At 41.1% G+C, this 19,962-nt stretch overlaps 1 protein-coding gene across 1 annotated transcript; it reads right to left on the bottom strand.

The window, feature by feature from the left end:
• Positions 1 to 6,353: 6,353 nt before the first annotated feature.
• Positions 6,354 to 19,111, bottom strand: SERINC1 (serine incorporator 1). Its single transcript, XM_056856259.1, has 10 exons — positions 19,073 to 19,111; positions 14,553 to 14,714; positions 13,453 to 13,616; positions 11,034 to 11,113; positions 10,479 to 10,616; positions 9,334 to 9,503; positions 9,140 to 9,230; positions 7,381 to 7,522; positions 7,056 to 7,286; positions 6,354 to 6,739 (listed from the first exon to the last, which is right to left on the bottom strand). The coding sequence occupies exons 1-10, from the start codon at positions 19,109 to 19,111 to the stop codon at positions 6,601 to 6,603; spliced, it is 1,356 nt and encodes a 451-aa protein (XP_056712237.1). The 3' UTR covers positions 6,354 to 6,600.
• Positions 19,112 to 19,962: the final 851 nt, after the last annotated feature.

The following is a 19,962-nucleotide window of genomic DNA, read 5'->3' on the forward strand; positions in this document are numbered from 1 at the left end:
TGTCTGGGGAGTGTAGAACCTATGCTGGATTAAGCTAAAAGAAGTGAGAAGGTTGATGAAGGAGGGGGGGAAAGATCTTCAGTCCTTATCTCATGGATCACTTTGCTTTGACCCAGCACTACCTTTTTCAAGCATTTCTCTATTTCAGTCCAAGGAAGTCATTTCTTTTCTGTAGGTCTACATTTGTACATTTTAAAACCTAGTGTTGTGCTTGATTTAGGCAAGATGGGGAAAAGGCTGCTGGAGCATGGTACTTGCATTACAATGGAAACAGACTTTGTCTTTGGAAGAAAATCAGTAGATAATTAAGCACCTCTCCATGATCTTAGGCATGTATTAGCAGATAGTCTGAGTATAACAGGAACTTGATACTCTAAACTGCCTCATGCCTACTTGAATTTGTATGGGTTGTTCAGAATACCTAGATTGGGGCACAGTGATATTGAATAACTGTGCTCAAAATGACACTGTATTTCAATTCAAAAATCTAACTCTTCTATTTATGCTTATCTGGAATGGGAGAGGAAAATATTTGGCAGGCAAAAATAATGGGCAATGCTATATACAACAATTTCTGAAAATGGAACAATCCCCGATACTTTGCTCCAGCATTGTTAGCTTAAGTTACACAACATGAATTATTTGTAGTCCCCTTTCCAAGTCTTGTATAAACCAAAGGAACACTGAAACAGTTTTGATCAAACAGCTTCTGCTGTAATTAATTTACTGTTCTGGAAAACACATACTCCATGCCTTCTCCCCACTCCCCCGGTTCAGGACAACTCCATCCAAAGGATGTAAACATCTTGAGTGTTATCTTAACATTGGTAGGACCACAATAGAACTTGGGAATGAGAGTAGGATGGGAAAGGAGGGTCATGGGTGGAGATGAATGGGCCGAAGGAAGCAAAAATTTCTGGGGGGAAATATAGATGTGTATGCCAATGCCTCTGAGCCAAGGTGGAGGAGGTGGTGTGTGTGGTGCTAAATGACCTGATATAGCATGAATGTCTCAGAAACATGGTGGAATGGGGAAAATCAATAAGATATGGTCATCCCTGGGTATAAGCTCTATAAGGAAGGACATGCATTGTACATCAGAGACCTTACAATCTAATAAATTATAAGACATTAGGGGAATGAATTCCTCACTAGAAGTGTGGGTGGAGACAGTGGACCCTAAGTGGTACTTAAATTTGGGGGTGTACAATTGCCCACCAGATCAAACCCTTGAGGCTGATCTTGTGATGGAAAGAAAGGAGATGACTAAGGTAGATATATACTTGGTAACGTCAGCTACACTTACATTAACTGGGTAAACATGCTCAAATCATGCTGTAGAAATGATTCCTAGACATCATAAACTACTGTACACTGGAACAGTTGGTCACAAAGCCAACGAAAGGGGTAGTGATCTTGGACTTGGTTCGGAGCAGGGCTCAAGAGCAGGTGAGATGTTATTGGAACAGTGACCACACTGCTATTAAGTTCCGCCTTCATGCCAGTAGAAAGTTACCCCTGAAGTCCAAAATAGTAACATATGATTTCAAAGAGGGAACTTCACAAAAATGAGATGAATAGGTAATAGGAAGTTGAACAGGAAACACAAGAAAGTCACAAACTCCTACAGGATGCTTGGAATCTATTTAAAATCACATTAATTGAAGCCTAGGTAGGACAGGTTAGGAAAGTCTAAAAGAATGCCTGCATGGTTAACAAGTGAGGGAAAATCTAAAAAGCAAAAAGGCGAACAGGGTCTGGCAAAAAGTGTAAGTTAAGTAGGTATGGGGAAAGAATTTGAGTGAATTGCTAAAGGCATCATGACAAACAATTAGCATTTCTTTAAACATATCCAGAACAAGAAACCAACCAGAGAAGCTAAATGAATTTATGCATCGGTGTTCACTATGGAAAGTGAGGGGCACGTACCCAGGCCACAACCAGTTTTTAGAAAGGGAGACTGAAGAACTGAGTGAGGTGATGAGAGATGACATTCTACACTATAAAAAACCAGTAAGTCTCCAGGTCACGATGGCATGCACTTGAGAGCTCTTAAGGAATTGAAATGTAAGATTCTTGACCTACTCACACATGTAGCTTATCAGTAAAATTAGCCACTGTACCAGAACAAATGTTACACCAATTTTTAAAGAGTCCAGAGGGAACCAGGAAATTACAGGCTGGCTAATGTATGCCCCAGAGAAATTAATAGAAACTAATCAAAAACAATTATTAGGCGCATAGAAGAACAAAACCTACTGAGGGAAAATCAGCTCGGCTTTTGCAAAGGGAAGTCCTGCCTCACCAATCTTTTGGAGTTCTTTGAGAAAGTAAACAAGCATGTAGATAATGGTGACCCAACAGACATTATATACTTGGATTTTCAAAAGGATTTTTCACGAGGTATCTCACCAAAGACTCCTGAGAAAGCTTGTCAGTCATGGGATAAGAAGACGGGTCCTCTTTTGGAGTAAAAATTGGTTAATGACAGGAAGCAGCAAGTAGGAATAAATGGAGGAAAGGGACTTTTCAGTTTAGAAAAGAAACAACTTAGGGGAGACATGATTGTGTGTGTGTAAAGTGCCTTCAAGTCGCAGCCGACTTATGGTGACCCCTTTTGGGGTTTTCATGGCAAGAGACTAACAGGTGGTTTGCCAGTGCCTTCCTCTGCACAGCAACCCTGGTATTTCTTGGTCTCCCCTCCAAATACTAACCACGGCTGACCCTGCTTAGCTTCTGAGATCTGACGAGATCAGGCTAGCCTGGGCCATCCAGGTCAGGGCAGACATGATTGAGGTTTATATAATTATGCATGGGGTAAAAAATTGGGACAAAGAATTTTTCTACTCTCAAAACAGAATTTGAAGGTATCCAATGAAGGTGATGGGTAGTTAATTCAGGAGGGATAAAAGAAAATACTTCTTTACACAAGTGATTAAAATGTATAAAGTGATAAAATGTGATGCTAGAAGACGAATTGATAGCCATAGGCAGCTTTAAAAGGGGATTAGGCAGATTCATAAATATCTAACACTGGCTCCCAGCCATGGTGAGTAAACGGAACTATTACACGCAGAGGCAGTAAACCTCAATACCAGTACTGGAGGTAGTATCAATCAGGAAGGCCTTGGCCTCTGCCCTGTTATTGAACCTCCAGAATAACTGGCCTCTGTGAGACAGGATGCTGGACTAGGTGGGCCACTGATGGGATCCAGCCAGTCTCAGGTACATTAATAGGAAGGTAGTGAAAACGGAAACTTCTCACTGTGGCCTCAGTACTGTTATGCTTAAGGAATTTTGCCTGCCCTTCCATTTGACAGCCACCACTCTTCACAGAATTCTAAAATGATATCTAGTAATGGGCATCCTTCTTCTGTGACAGTGGGCAGCTGCACAGCAAAATATTCAGCTACTAGGTGTCACTCAGGAAAGCATATTAAATGATATATTGGGCCCAGTTCTGTGTAAGCCATCTTGGGAACAAGTCGTTGAAAGGTGGGGTAGAAGTATTTACTCATCTTTAGAATATGTCCTGGGATTTGAATTCAGCTTTTCCTCCAGTGTTTATATAAAGTACTGCAGAGGCCATGGCATCCTAATGAAAAAAAGACCTGTACAATTCCAGTACCAGCAGCTCTTCAGTCCTGCCTTCAACTCTAGATGAGGGAAGCTTAGACGTCAGCCCTATTTGAGGTTGCTCATCTATCTTTGAACATTTACTGGATTCATCCTGCAGCAGAGGAGACAGATGTCTTATCTGAACATTTATTGATTGGTACAGCATACATTCACATTCAAAGTGTCTTATCTACACATTTAATATTAAATCTGTCTTCAAATTGCATTTTTCATATTGAACTTAATCAGTGTGTCAGTTTACATCACAACGTGTTTTGAATAAATTTAATTAAATTTAATAAGCAATAAGTGCACAGCAGTATAAGGAATGCTGCAGAAACCGAAAAACAGTTCACTTCCAACTGGACAACCTTAAACTGGAATAAGCTATCATTGTATTTCCAGTTAAAGCAACAAGCAAGATATTTAAATTTCCCAAGTACACTAAACTATACAAACAGATATAGCAGTTACTGGAGTCGCAGACACAACATTTCCCAAATATAAATCCCTGTGCCCGCTGCCAGCAATGATAGACAAGCAGAAGAAGCAGTAGCATCCTTGCTATGAACACCAATAGAATGCAATTGCTTTAAATGCAAATTAATATGAATCACATCAGCTTATCTAGTAAAATATTTCTGAAAGGAGCATAACTTTGAAAATTAAGCTACATAACACCCCTCAAGGAGCACAGTTTAGAAAGAATAGCATAAAAAGCATCTAGTTAATTTGTCAGCACCCCCCTCCCAATATCAAATTATAACACTAGAAGTATACTTTCTTGGTGTGTTTTATTGCAAGTACGGGATACCACTATGGTTAACAGTACTGGAGGAACACTAACTTATTTGAGGCCTCAGTTCTGGCAATTATCACTTATGCTACACATGTTCAAACACTGATTAAGTTAAAAAATGCATTCTATCAAACTGATGCAAAAATAAACAAGCTTGTAACATGCACTTTTAATATGTCTAATACTACACTGCAACACACTTCATTTTCTTTAAAAACCCCAGAACGTGGCAGCTGTTTCTCACATCCAGAAACCTCATGTGAGTGTGTCATTAAAAGCTGTTGTACAACCTTAAACTTTTAACTCTCCATCCCTCTAATACCAGTCCTATACTGAGGTACAGAAGTCATCACCATCAACAGAATGCAAGGGCCTGGGCAGCTCAACTTTCCCTCCAACAGCATACTCCCAGTAAAAATGCCTTTTTCAGTCAGCATTTTTAAACCCAGAATTTCATTAAATTGGCAGCTGGATCACTGTTCTTGCCCTCCCAGATCAAAAACAGTCCATGGCTTCCTCTTTTCTTTCAGCAACAGCTTGTTAGCAGACAGGACATTCTTTGGCTCCTGCCAGTATGCAGTCAGTTCACTCAGGAAGCTCAGGCTTCCAACTTTCACAGGTCAGCTGTAAACTAAGATGAGGCATCTAATCGGCTCCAAATGTCACACCTCAACCCAGGAACTCCCAAGTAACTGGTAGACTCAAAGCCTAGCAGCCATCAGCTCTTTGGCATGGCCTTAACATCTTCACCTTTCCAGTGCACACGTCATGGTTGCAAGATTGTGGGAGCAACACAAAGGAAGGATCAAATAACCAATACGTGAAATGCACTGAAATTGCCCTGAAAATCAAAGAAGGCCAAGAGAATTGTCAAAGGCAGCCCCAGCTTCCTTGTAATTTTCCAACACACTTTGTGGTTCCCCATTTAATTATAGCTGCAAATATTTGGCTTCATTCTTGGCCAATTTACACATATTACAAATACTTTTCATTTATTAATTTTTTAAATTCCTATGTCACTCAGCATAAGAGTAGTAGGGTTCAGCCAAATTCTCATGGAGTTATTTTTTCAAAGCATAAGTTGACATTTTGTAGATGCAAAGTCTTTGTAAAAAAAAAAAAACAGCGCTACAAAATACTGCCTTTCATTGCAGACTGAGATCAACTCTGCATTGCCCTAGGAACTGCTTTCTTTAAAATATATGCTTCAGAACACTGAAGGAAGGAATCCCCCTTGCAATATGTGGATTCTACTCCTACAGTTTCCAAGAGGAGGAGGATTATACTGCAGTCGCAAAGTCAAAGAATATTTTTAACCATGTTAAATGGCCATGCCTTCCACACCCCTGAACTTTGACAAACCGGAAATATCTTTTCAAAGCGCTAAAACAGTTTCATGAAAAAAAAACCTCCTAATTTCCACGCACAGTATTTCTCGTCGAAAGATCCAGACTAGGTGTGACAATGGCCATGGCGTGTATTAAACCCAGAGCAGCCCTAATCTACGAGGACAGGATGAGGAACCAAAGTAAAAGGGGTGTACAGGTGAGGGGAGCCAAGCCGTCTCCCCTCCCTCCCATAGTTTACATCCTTGCAGCCCCCTCTTTCTTTCAGCCAGCATCTCTGAGTATTGAAGCCAAACTGGAAGAAAAGTACCGAGTCAGGTGTTTGCAAGGAGATAAGCCACAGGCAAGTGAGCTTCTGATCTTGCTTTCAGAACAGTGCCTGAGATCCAAGGGTGCTGGTCCATTACCACAGCGACTCTTCCCATGGAATGGCTTTTCTGACTGAAGAAGGGGAGATTTTTGGGGTTTCCCCTCTCCTGCTACAGACTTTCAATTTGCTCCCCACAAGAGGGGGCAGCAGGGAAGCAGAACTCTGCCCTACTGTTGATGATCTAAGCCAACAGTTCCCCATCTTTTCCTATACCAGAAATACCCAGAACAGCCACCATCACATTTAGCATGGCTGTCAATCTAGTAGTAATCATCAGTGAACTCAGCTAGGGAACAGTCACTGAAATGGCAGGTTAACATGATTCAAAGGTAACCATGCAGAACAAGACAGGAAAAAATGCACTGATAGTACACAACACACACATATTTACAGTTACATCTTCGTAAGGAATACTGTTAGCTTCAAGTAAGCAACGAAAACAACTTCCTTCAGATGAGATGCTTGGCTTAGTCAAAGTCACGGTTTGTTAGAACTAGTGGAGCCACCAGAGTCCACACGTAGAGGACAATGCCAATCCAGCTGGAAGACATCTTCACCCAGACAGATGGCCACTTACTGGTCATTGCCTCAGAAGCAGGATCAGGACTGAAAGAGAAGGGAGGTGTCAGTGTTTCTGATAAAGCAACCTCTTTTCTGTCAAGAATGTTATTTTCTATTTTAAACTAAATTTTATTTTTTAAAAACTATATTTTGACTAATTTTAAGTAAATTAAGAAGATTTTAATTATGCCAAAGAATTTGTAATGGGTGGAAGAGGGGGAAGACAAGACCTGGAGTCCACCATTTGGTCCACTTTTAAATTTACAAATGATTATCACTACTGGTACCAACATCACTGAGAATCTGTCAGTATAGTTTGAATTTTTTTTAAGTGCCACAATTCCCCATAAGATTCACACACCTATACCAGTTGGTTAGAGTCATCATGATGTAAAGCGAAGCAAGAAAAAGCATGAAGTGAAAGAATGAATAACTGTAGGTAACTCCGTCTCTCTCGTTATCGACAGCACGGTGGAAATCATCTCCCTCATCAAGGGAGCCATCGCTCCTGGGAAGTCCATCTTCTATCAGTGTCGATTCATCGCTAGTCAGTGTCAGTTTATTAACCTGGCTGTTATTGGATGTCCGGATGCTGCAATCAGAAAAGAAGGCATTGTTACCGAATGCCCATTTTTAATCATTTCTAACAAATGAAATAGTAAAAATATTTATTCAAAAGTTCTCACCTTGAGTACAGCACACAGAGCAAGAACAGAATAAGCCCCACAATCCCTTGGGCATCCCACCAATGGACAAATTGGCCCTGGCTTGGAATGCTTGTGGAATTATAGCCAATTATGCTCAGCAAGCTTGGATTGCATTGTCTGTCTGTGTTGGCAGAGACAGAAAAGTGAAAGTCAGATTATTCTGGTCAATACCTTTTATCTCACTGAGCATGAATCTGTTCTCGCAAATAAATGTAAGCTGATAATTAAGGTCATTTCATGTAAATACTATTCACATCCCTTAAAATAGACAAAGGAGGTGCTACCTGTTACGTAGCCTAAAGCTGTAATTCTTGAGCTACTCATTTGGTGGCTGACTAACTACGAACAGCCACATGCAAGGCCTTTCCAGCCAAAGGCTGCCTCTCATGGGAATAATACTGATTTCGTGTAGTGCTTTGTTTAAAAAGGTAAAGGTAGTCCCCTTGTTATGGCACCCTCACAGGCCCGCAGCTACCGTATATACTCGCGTATAAGCCGGGTTTTTCAGCACAGAAAAAGGGCAGAAAAAGCCGGCCTCGGCTTATACGCGGGTCAATACGGGGGGAGGGGGGAACTTACCACTGCCGCCGGCCGCGCCGCCGCTTCCTGCCGCCTGGGGCGGCCTCCTGCAGCTGCAGGGAGGCTGCCCCAGCCCTATTTGATTACTTTTAATAAAACCCTTACAATTAATAAAAGCCTCCTCGGTATTGGGTTGCTCTCCATCTGGATCGCTCACCTAGGGCAGAATTGGTTAAAAGGTCTCCATGCCAGCCTCTTGCATAGCTCTATCTAGTCTCCAGCTAATTTCCCCCAATACAGGAGACCCCTGTGCTTGGCGTAACACCCTGTGCAAGCACCAGGTCATTACTGATCCATAGGATGTCACCACGTTCCGACGTTTACTAGGCAGACTGTGTCGGAAGGGTTACTAGTCGGAAGGGTTTGAGCTGAGTCATTGTCCTGCAAAAGCTTTGGATTCCACATGTTAACAGGTCACTTCAGGATACAATGGTTCCACATTAACATACCACACCCTAATTAGCACATTACCTTGATACTTACAGGACAATGATTAGCACATTACCTTTGATTCTTTTGCAGGACAAGGACTCAGTTTAACCCAACCCCCTTCTGACTATATATATTACTCTTCCAACACACTTTGACACTGAGAGACACTGTCCTTCAGTGTTACTCCTCTGAAGATGCCTGCCACAGCTGCTGGCGAAACGTCAGGAAAGAAAATACCAAGACCACGGTCACACAGCCCGGATAACCTACAAGAACCAATGAACTCTGACCGTGAAAGCCTTCGACAATATTCATATCCCACCTTTCCTTGTGGCTCAAGGTAGCTTACAAATTAAAATTTAAAACACATCAAGTACCCCCCACTCCCATAATTTATCTGCAGTCCATTAGATGACATGAATATGGTAAGGGGTGAGTCAAATGCCACTTCCCTCTAACTGACACCCACCCATGATTTGCATAATCCTGTGTCAATTCCCAGATATGAGTAAGTTTTGGCTGTACTAATCTTGACCATGAACACAAAAAATATCACCCCGAGGCATGCCAGAGCAAAATAAGCTCAGGGTTTCAGTCAAAACAGTTCCTGCACATTATGCACATAATTACAGGACTTCATAAAATGTTGTAAGCCACTTTGAGTCTCCACTGTGGATAGGTACAGGGTAGAAATGAGGTAAATAAATATTACACAGCCAACTCTTACCTGGCTCATTGGTCATTGCTGCCCAGGTTAGATACATTGTATAAGCTGTGATCACAGATGACTGCAACAACCCAGATCTTGGTTGTGATTCCTGCATGTAGAGAGAACACAGTATAATAAACCACACACTTCACGAAATAGTCTATTCTCAATTAAGCCAATTCTCAAGAAAATACTGAGAGAAAACGTCACACCTGGATTTTAGGCAAAATTGACATGACAGATGCTCCAATACACAGCAACATATTGACACTGATGAATGCCTTATTTTCAGAGCAGCCATCTGGGCGAGTATAATAAACATAAAACAGGACAATTGCCACCAAGGACAGAAGGTAGTTCAGGACTGTGGCAGATAGCAAAGCTGTGGATAAGCAAACAAAGCTAGATTCAGTTGATGAGTATGTTTGAAACACTAGTGTGTCATTTTGAAAGGAGTCCTAGAGTAGAGAATAATTAGATCACAAAAAAATGACCAGTCCATTAAGTTCAATAGCCAAGATCCTCTCTGAATCAAGGGCTTGTTAGCTGATAACAGTCCTTAGTAGAATCACCTAATCAAAGCAATATAATTCTGAACTATTGCCTCCCTCCAGTAATAATCAATTCCATCTGCAGATTAAGGGCATGCTGCCTCTTTGGGGTTGGACCCTCACAAGGACCATGAAATGAGTGTGGTTCTTTTCCTCTCTCCGGCAACCATTTCTGCTTAGAGACCCACTTGGAGTAACAACAATGCAAGTCAGGAGGCTGTAGTGGGGAGACGGTGAACAGCTCCCTCCCTTCTCTTCCGCCAGCAATGCTGCACTCAGGGAAGAAGGAAAAAGAAGAAAAAAATCTTCCCCCCTCTCACTGAAGCCTCCTGACCCACATGACTCTTAATCCACATGGGTCCCAAAAACCCGGTAATCAACTTTCCTAGGGTTGGAAATGGCTCCTGGAGAAGATTCATGACTATCAATGCTTTCCACTGATAGATCACTGGATGCTTTCCTTGGTGTGGGAAAACCAGAAATGAGCAGCTGTATGCAAGAATGTGACTCCAGCATTACTGGTCATGGGTAGAATACATTCTCATCTTCCACAGATTAAGAGTTACGAAGTATGTATCTTCCAGAATACAAGGGGTGCAGGAACTGGGGGGGAAGGAAGGCGTATTCTTTGCCCAAGTATAACCGGACTAATTCCTCCATTGCCAAAGAACTGCTCAACATGTCTGAGAATGCCAGTATCTCTACTTCCTACGTGGCTTATCTTCAAAGAGCAGAAGTATAGTTCCCTGCACTCACATGTCCTTTGATCAAATTTGACCAACGTGCTAGATAAAATAGTTGCCTACCTGCATACCAGCATCTTGAGTTTCCTTCCTCCATTTTTTCAACCCACGATTCATTCCAGGAGTGGGCAAAGTCAATTAATAAAACCAGCTGGATAAGAATGAAGCAGAAAGCGCCAGCCATGCCTACATAAAACCATACTGGGGAGTTGGGGTGGGAGGGAGACATGTTAACTTTGCCATAACAAAATGTTTCCTTAGTCCAAATTTGTATTACTAACTGACAGATAACAGTGCCATCGAAGTGTCACCTTAAAGAGCTTAACAAGCAAAAGAACAAAAACTAGGGTTTTCCCCAAGGAGTATACAATGTAAACATACAAGAACAAAAGGCAGAAGGGATGAATGTAATTGCTTGAACTGAGCCTTTGATTACAGCTGGGAAGGAGAATTAAGGCATTTACTTAGAGGCCTATTTGCTTCCTCCACATGACAAGTCTTTACGCAAAAACAACTAAAAAGCATTTCAGTTACAGCTGAAGATGGAAACTGGAAACTGTTTCTGTTTGAAATATAAAACCATTACGTCACATTTAAAATGACTTGATGCAATCATACCGGTTGTAAAGGGTCCCTCTGGAATGAAAAATGCACCAACTGTGATTGCAACTGCTATGGCAAATTTAAAGAACCAGAACCTGAAAAATTCAACACAGAGAACCATCAAAGTCAGGGCCATACAAGCATTTTAAAATGCACTTATGCCTATTGTTTCACAAATATAAAATACAAGCGGGGTCCTGCAAGAAACTTGTGGGAGCAGCCATGCCATTCCCCCACCTTTGACTCCTCCCTTCCCCCACTTCTCCCAGTCTCTCTCGTTCATTCCCCCACCCCCTCTTACTTTCTGTCCATCTACTACCACACCTTCACTTTCTGCCCCCACCCCATCGCTCTTTCTTTCACTCTCTTTCTGATCCCCACCCCATCATTCCTTCTCTCTCTCTTTCCACAGCCCCACTCTCGGCAGCTCACCTGAAGCTGCTCCAACGGCCTCCCCCTCCACAGCCCCGCTCTTGGCAGCTCACCCAGAGCTGCTACAGTGGGCCCTCTGAGGCCTCCCCCTGCCATCTCACCACGCCAGCTGTTGCTAAGTTGATGCCGCCAGGCACATCGTGGCTCCTGGCTGCCCTATCTGAAGTAAGCACACAAGTGCAGAGAACGCTTTTTTATTTGGGGAGGAATTTAATTGCCCAATTTTTTTTATGTCAGATTTGTTTTTGCAGACCTTTTGCAGGGAATTCCCCAAGTCTACAGAAACATCTGTCGGGGTAAGTGTGGCCTTGATGCACGGATTTAGCTATCTGCAGATAGGGGGCACACATGGGAACTATATATATAGATACGCTCATTTGTATTTCTTGAAGTAATAGCATTTGAAGGAATGTCCTTTATATAGCATGCAGAAAGTCCAATAAAACCACACCCCTAAAACAATGAATATTCAAAGATAATAGAAGTAAATGTTGACAGAGCCTGCCTTGCAGGCTGTATTTCAGTTAGAGCCTCTGAGTTGCCGTCTACTGGGCTGTAAACATGATCTACTGAAAGAATTTGAGAATTGGGCCTTAAAGATCTTGTGGTGCCACTATGGTACAATTGACTGCCTTGGACAATTAATTTAATCCAGTACTCCACCTCTAAAATAGAATTGTTTCCAAAGGATGAAATTACACAGAGAGATGTAAAATTTACAAAAATGTTGAAGCCACTAGGGGTGGGGGGACCCAGACATTTTGGGAAACATTTCATTACATGCAATACTTATTATCCTATCAAACCTAAACTAATATTTCTGCTTTAACAGCATAAAATGCATCTTTTATAACATAGCATATAAAATTGCAATATTTGACATATTTATGGAAAGCAAAAGTTATAAATGCCTTAGTCTGTACAAGCAAAACTGGAAATATCCTATCTTAGCACATGTACCTTAATTTTTGCTATCTGGTTAGAGACAGCTAAGTTCTCAATGAAACTTTTAGTTTGAGGCTCTGGAGCAATTTCTGCCCCACCTCCTTCTGATCTTTTTTCTCCCTCCTTCAAGGTAGAACAATAAGCTACTTTCTACCCAATCTGTGGATATATGTGTCACAGTGATTTGAGGGAAAGATGAAATGATCAACCAAAAATCAGGTCAAAAGGACAACAGAAGGCATGCAACAGCTGAAAAGCAACAAGAGCCCTGCATGCTCCCCTCATGAAGATTAGGTATCCTTCTAGGTACATAAATGCATCTTGGATTCAAGAGCTGTATATGTGTACACTATGCCCACCTTGTCTCTAATAGTATTTCACTCATTTAAAAAAGAGAAAATAATTCATAGGAGTTTTCAGTACTCCCCAAAATTTCCGATTTTTCTGTTGGAAAAAAAGGGGGGAGGATTAAATAAAATGGGGAAAAAACCTTTTCCATGATTTTTCTAGGCTTTTCCCCCCTTGGGTCTTCACATCTCTACACCCAGTATGAGAAAGGAGACGGTCTATGAGGGTACATGAGCACATTAGGACACACAATGTGTAATTTTCACATGCCTGTACTTTCTATTGTCTTGCTTATTAAAGAGAATTTTATAAAATAAAAATCTCTGAAGGTTTTTGTTCTGATTTGCTGGCATTACTTCAAAGAACAGAAAATAAAATAAAAGAAAGAAAACAGACAACCATTTACACCACCTTGAGATCCTTGGAGGAAAGGTGAGATAAAATGTAAAATAAACATAAAATTAAAGTAAATTTAGACTTTCAGTCTCGTTGAGATAAGTCTGCAAGATGCTTACGTTTGTCGCTTATACTGGTTCTGTATTGTATCAAGTTTATGTAAATTCTTAAAGTCTCATAGCCTACTAGAACATTCCACTTTGTTTTGTGACCCCCCCCCCCACAGCTTCCAAGGTCCCCTCCGTTAACCCTTGTGGCATACTTGCTTAAGAGCCTATAGCAATATACTGTACAATCAGTTATTTTCTCTTACCCATTATGCACTGATGCCCTTGGATCACTGCTGCTCTTTACTTTGATCATCAATAAGGCGAACAGGAGAAAGAACATGGCCATACCGAAGCACACTCGATACACTGCTTTGTACCCTACTAGAACATCACAATTCACGTGGCCTTCATCACAGAATCCTGGAATCTGTACCCAAAGCCCCCCCCAAAAAAAGATTCAACATGTGCTCACAAATAAACAGAACATTTTGTTATTGCTATTGTTTCAGTAAATGTTTATTAAGAAAAAAACCCTGAACAGCTGCATAAACAATGCAGACTAGGGATGCAGTCATATGTTACATTAAGCCAAAAGTACGCACAAAAGTTAATACTTCAATTTTAAGTATTAAAAAAACCCACACAAAATGTAGACCCCAGCTATTCCACAAAGCCACACATATACTACATTGAGAGCCACTGTGGCACAATGGACAGGAATCTGGGAGACCTGGGCTTGAATCGCCACTCTGTCATGGAAACTCACAGGATGACCGTGGGCCAGTTATTCTCTCAGCCTAACCTACCACATAGTGTTGTTGCTGTGAGAATAAAATGGAGGAAGGGAGAACAATATTGTAAGCCTCTTTGGGTCTGAATTGGGGAGAACAGCTGGACAGAAATATCTAAATAAATAATGAGTTAGATTCAGTCTCACTCAACTGTCTTATTACAACTTTTGTCATACACAGCTTTTGTCTACACAAATCCAATAATCCCCAGCATAGCCTTTTGTGGTCAAAATGGGCTCTCATCAGTGGAAAAAACTGGTTGGATTCAACCCATTGTCCATTATTCCTGGTTTGACAAACTTGGTGCTGGAAGCAGACAGTCAGTGGCAGCCATTATAGTAGTTATTTAAAAAACTTCATCAGAATACAGAATGAGAAATCTAGTCCACACTTAGCTCTCTCAACCTACATATTCAAAATACAAACAATATTCTTGAGTTTTCTTTTATGGAGGAGTTGCTGCTACATAGGAAGCTACAGAGCAACAAACCGTTTTCTGGAAAAGACAGAAGAGTCCAAGGAAATCTGAACTGCTGTGTTTGTGTCATCAGCTCTCATAAGAGTAAACTGACCTTCTTCAGCTGTTCTTCCATTCCTGGTATTAGCATCACACATGCTACACTCACTCCAAGCAGCAAGAAGAGTGCATATATCACCCTCGTTATAGTGGAATTATTACCACTGGGGCAGCATCGGCACAGCAGACAGGGTGCACTGCCACACAAACACGGTATCTGATGGAAAGACATTAAAAAGAACTCTGAGAACCAGTTTGGGAATGATGCAATAATTGTGACTGTGATAATAGCACATGGTTAGAATATGTGCTTAACTACTGCCTTTACAGTGCCACCTTAAGCCGTTACACTCTTCTGAGCCTTGGAAGGGCATGACAGCTTAAGATGGTGCTGTTGGTTTTTCAGCATTTGAGGATCATGTCCCCATATTATTTGCAATAGAACAAACCATACTGTTTTGGTCTGCCTGGCCTTTATTTCAAAGGATGTAGGCCATATTGAAATTTATGCACTTCTGAGCTTACAACGGTCCTGATTTGGTATACTTGTACTGAAACATTGAAGATATCTTCTGAAAAGGTAAATACATGATATTGCACAGCAGACCCCCATAAACATTGCATCTTAACTTACTTTGATTGTGCCATCTAAAATGAAGACAGCCAAGAGACTGTTTATAAAAAGTGATTAGTCATTTTCCCACAGCACGTTGGGCTCAAGGAGACATAAACCACCAGCAAACACCACATGGCAACCCATTCACTTTGTGACTTCCAATCTGACACAGGTTTATTACCGTATATACTCGGGTATAAGCCGACCCCCCAAATTTGAGGCCAGAAAAGGGAATTTCTTATTGACCCGCGTATAAGCAGAAGGTCAATAAGAAATTCCCTTTACCGGTAATGCTGCGCTCTAAAATGGCGGCCAAATCAGCTGGCCGGCGGGAGCGCGCTGTGGGGGTGGGGGTGGGAATCAGCTGGCCGGTGGGAGCGTGCTGGGGGGGGGAATCAGCTGGCCAGCGGGAGCGCGATTCAGGCGGCTCCGAAGGAGAAATCGCCCAATTACCATATTGACCCGTGTATAAGCCGAGTTGGGATTTTTCAGCCTTTTGGGGGGGCTGAAAAACTCGGCTTATACACGAGTATATACGGTATTTAACACCTGTCTTCAAAAATATTTCTATTAAACACAGAAAATGCATTAATAGCTCCAAAGCCAGAGAGTGTACCATGAAGGACAGTAAAATAAAACGGAAACCTTGTACTTCAACCTTAATAATATTTTATCTTATTTAAACCCAACTTCAATCAAAGCAAGTCTCAACTTTAGATTCCAGAAGGCAGGGCTAAGCACACATTTAACTTTTACTATTAAAACACTTTGTTTTTATCTGTAACTAATCCTATTTCAAATATTAATGGAAGATATTTATGATGAGAGAAAAAATATGTAAAATAATTAAAATAACCTCCAGACAACAAGAATGAAGTCTGTTTCGGGAAAACACTGAGTCTGGTGTGATAGGAGACTACCATCCCCATCTCAAAGCATGCCTGTATATATTCTCTGGCCATTCAAATATAGCAATCGCTGGCTGAGAATAGCAGCCCTTTTAACAATATTATTCGAGTTACAGCACTGGGAACAAGAGGTCTCTAAGCTGTGTACAGCCTAAGCCAGTTAAGGTTTTACTGACTGCAGCTAGTACCAAAGGATTACAGGAAGCCTGAGCTTCTCATAGTACCAGCAAGAGACACAACTGGAAACCCAATTACATCTAACAAGACAGCCCCATTAGGTATTTTCATTCAGTGTTTATATCAGCTAGAACACAGAAACATTTAAAAAATAGTGTTCTTTCAGTTGCTATTACAAACAAGAACTTTAGAAAGTCAGTCTGTTACTGGCTGCATTCAGACATCATAAAGCAAATGGAGTTTGTTTTTGACAGGCACAAATCTAGTTAACTGTGGAGCTCCTGTGATCCCTTCCTCCTTCCCTCCCCCTGGCACATTGAAGGTGGATATTTCCCACTAACGTCAATTTGGTTGGGGTACCTTAATACTCTGAGGTTTGTTTCTTTGCCAGTAACTGTGATTCAGTTGGTTAAGAATACCAGTAATCAAGGGGGAGGGAAAGAAACTCAATTTGTTAAAGCATCTGCATCACAACATACTGAACTTAGCTGAAAACAGCCATCTTCAATCTTGGCATACCACACTACTTGGAGGGAGGGGAACATGAGCACACCAATTAACTAGTTTTATGTCCGTCACAAACAAGCTCCTGTTGATTCTGTTGTCTGAACCGAGCCAGTAAGTATTAATGTCTTAAACTTATTGTACGGCCTACGTGCGCAGACAAATGAGATGGGAATGAAGTGGTAGATTCCTGAAGTCCATGAATGGGTAACATGGCTTCAGAAAGCAGCGTACTCACATCTTTGAATGATTGACAATGTACAAAAATTCTTTCCCTGCAGAAAAGTAACTGAAACCTGTCTTCTTTATGTGCTATTATTCACTTATTATATTCTGACCAATACAAGGGCCAATGTCAGTTGCATCTGCACAACATTTTATATGTACATTGCTCAACACTTTGTGGGTTATTCTAGATGCAGCAGTCACAATACAGCACAATATGCATATTTTGAGTAGAAATATTTGTTACGTTTTCCAGGCCCAAGATAAACTATCAATACCAACTTGAGCAGCCACAGCAGGGCCAATGCTAAAGTCAGCAAAATTAAGCAATGCTTTATTAATTTCCCAGTGCAATCCTACTCATTATACATTTATTATTCTGCAGTAGCAATTTGCCCAAGAATAAATAAAAGAACCTTTTAATATACGCTGATGCAAACAAGAAGCAAATTCACTCAGCTGATTTCCCACTATTGATCAGATGTGACTTAACTGGTTTTTTCTTCCTAAACTCAACATTTTCCTGACATTCATTTGACTGAGGCACACCTGGGCAATGCTACTTTAAATGCAAGGCTAGTCAAAAAAGGAGTTAAAGACTACACTGACAGTACAATCCTATACATAATTTCTACAGTCTAAGTGAATGGAAATCAATGGGAAGGCTGGAATAATTCTGCATAGAATCTGCTAATTATCCCTTGCAGGTACCAGTGGGTTACACATTAAGACTGTATTTCCATCATCCTGCATTTGCATGCATAAATGTATAATATCTCTATATGTACTGCAGCAGGAAAGGTTACCAGTTTTTGCCAGACATCTTGGAATGCGTTAAAAATAAGAGGCCATACTAACCTCACCAGATAAGAGTTGCATATCAATTTAGTACCTGGCAAATCTAAGAAAAACTCAACCTTGACCCCTTTGATAAGCGACTGATGTGGTCGGGAGACAAAAAATGAAATAAAAAGTGGCAGTTTCATCCATCTATTAACTCTCATTGTTAAGGACGGGCGGAAGGGGTTGACTCTAACTCTTATTATTAAGCAGTGGGTCGCCGTGTTAGTCTGTCTGCAGTAGTAGAAAAGGGCAAGAGTCCAGGAGCACCTTAAAGACTAACAAAAATATTTTCTGGCAGGGTAGGAGCTTTCGAGAGCCACAGCTCACTTCTTCAGATACAGCTAGAATGTGAATCCATCTGTCTTTAAGTAGAGGAGAGTGAATTCAGACAAGCATCACACCATGTCAGAAAATATCCTTGTTAGTCTTTAAGGTGCTCCTGGACTCTGGCCCTTATCTCACTACTGCAGACAGACTAACACGGCGACCCACTGTGGATTAAAGACAGACGGATTCCCATTCTAGCTGTATCTGAAGAAGCGAGCTGTGGCTCACGAAAGCTCACACCCTGCCAGAAAATATCGTTGTTAGTCTTTAAGGTGCTCCTGGACTCTTGCCCCTTTCTACTACTGCAGACAGACTAACACGGCGACCCACAGTGAATTATCTTTATCTTTTCTATTAGGTCCATAAATTACCATATAGCATAGATTCAACAATATACCCTGCCAGAAAATATTTTTGTTAGTCTTTAAGGTGCTCCTGGACTCTTGCCCCTTTCTACTACTGCAGACAGACTAACACGGCGACCCACTGTGAATTATCTTTATCTTTTCTATTAGGTCCATAAATTACCATATAGCATAGATTCAACAATATACCCTGCCAGAAAATATTTTTGTTAGTCTTTAAGGTGCTCCTGGACTCTGGCCCTTTTCTTATTATTACGCTAGCTGTTTGGAAAGATGTGGTTAACAGACAAGGTGGGCACTTAAATCAATAATCAAGAGCGGGGAAGAGGAACAGCTTTACAGAAACGAAATATAAATTCTGCATAGAATCTGCTAATGATCCCTTGCAGGTACCAGTGGGTTACACATTAAGGCTGTATTGCCATCATCCTGCATTTGCATGCACAAATGCATAAAGGCGTGACGCTGCGCGTCTGGAGCGGCTGCAGCCACCCAGCCCCTCAACGCGCCTGCGCGCGCCCCCCCATGTACAGCGGCCGTTAGCGGCCGTTAGCGCCCCCCCCTCCCCCGACCCTCCCCCCTTCGGGAAGAGGACGGCGGCGTCCGTTACCCAGCTGGCCATGGAGCAGAGGCCCAGAACCGCCCCCATCTTCTCCCGGGAGGGGGGCGAGTTGCGCGGCAGCCGTTACAGTTGGCGGCGGCGACCCAGGCAGACTCCGGAGCCTTGTTTACTCCTCAGCCCGTTCCGTTCGCGACTGTCAGATACGGCGCATGCGCGTCACTACCGGAAGAGGAAGAGCCTCTCTCCTTTCCTCGAGTGACAGCCGCAGCGGGGGGCGGGGCCAAAGGAAAAGCAAACGTGGTAGGCGAGGCTTCTTTGTTTTTTTTAATATATATATATATTTATTTTTATAACATTAAACAAAACAAACAAATACAAATACAATAATAATAAAAACATTAAACAAAACAAATACAAATACAATAATAATAAAAACCATTAAACAAAACAAAGACAAATACAATAATAATAAAAACATTAAACAAAACAAATACAAATACAATAATAAAACCATTAAACAAAACAAATACAAATACAATAATAATAAAAACCATTAAACAAAACAAAAACAACAACAATAATAAAAACATTAAACAAAACAAACAAATACAATAATAATAATAATAAAAACATTAAACAAAACAAACAAATACACTAATAATAATAATAAAAAAGAAAATACAAAAGAGCATCAGCTATAGGCTCTTATTAGTACATTCATATAAAGTTCAAAAAATACCCTTTTGACCCTTCTCCCACCTTAGAAAGTGACCCATCACCAGGCTTCCGAAGAAGTGTCTTAACAGTTTTAAAAATTTCCATCAACAATATAATAAAAAAATAATAATAAAACTCGTTTCTATAACTCACTAACTAAAATAGTCACATCCATTTCTGCCAGTTTATCCCTATATGTGACGGCCTTTGCCCAAGTTTCT

This window comes from Euleptes europaea, chromosome 10 (genome assembly GCF_029931775.1).
Source record: "Euleptes europaea isolate rEulEur1 chromosome 10, rEulEur1.hap1, whole genome shotgun sequence".
NCBI classification, from domain to species: Eukaryota; Metazoa; Chordata; class Lepidosauria; order Squamata; family Sphaerodactylidae; genus Euleptes; species Euleptes europaea.

What these genes read in the sequence shown, in the direction of transcription:
- SERINC1 (XM_056856259.1), bottom strand. Translation starts at nt 19,111, where the DNA reads ATGGGGGCGGTTCTGGGCCTCTGCTCCATGGCCAGCTGG. An exon ending in TGGAAGAACAGCTGAAGAAG is followed by an intron (nt 13,617 to 14,552) that starts GTCAGTTTACTC and finishes CTTTGGGTACAG; the next exon opens with ATTCCAGGATTCTGTGATGA. An exon ending in CTCTGTGTGCTGTACTCAAG is followed by an intron (nt 7,287 to 7,380) that starts GTGAGAACTTTT and finishes TTCTGATTGCAG; the next exon opens with CATCCGGACATCCAATAACA.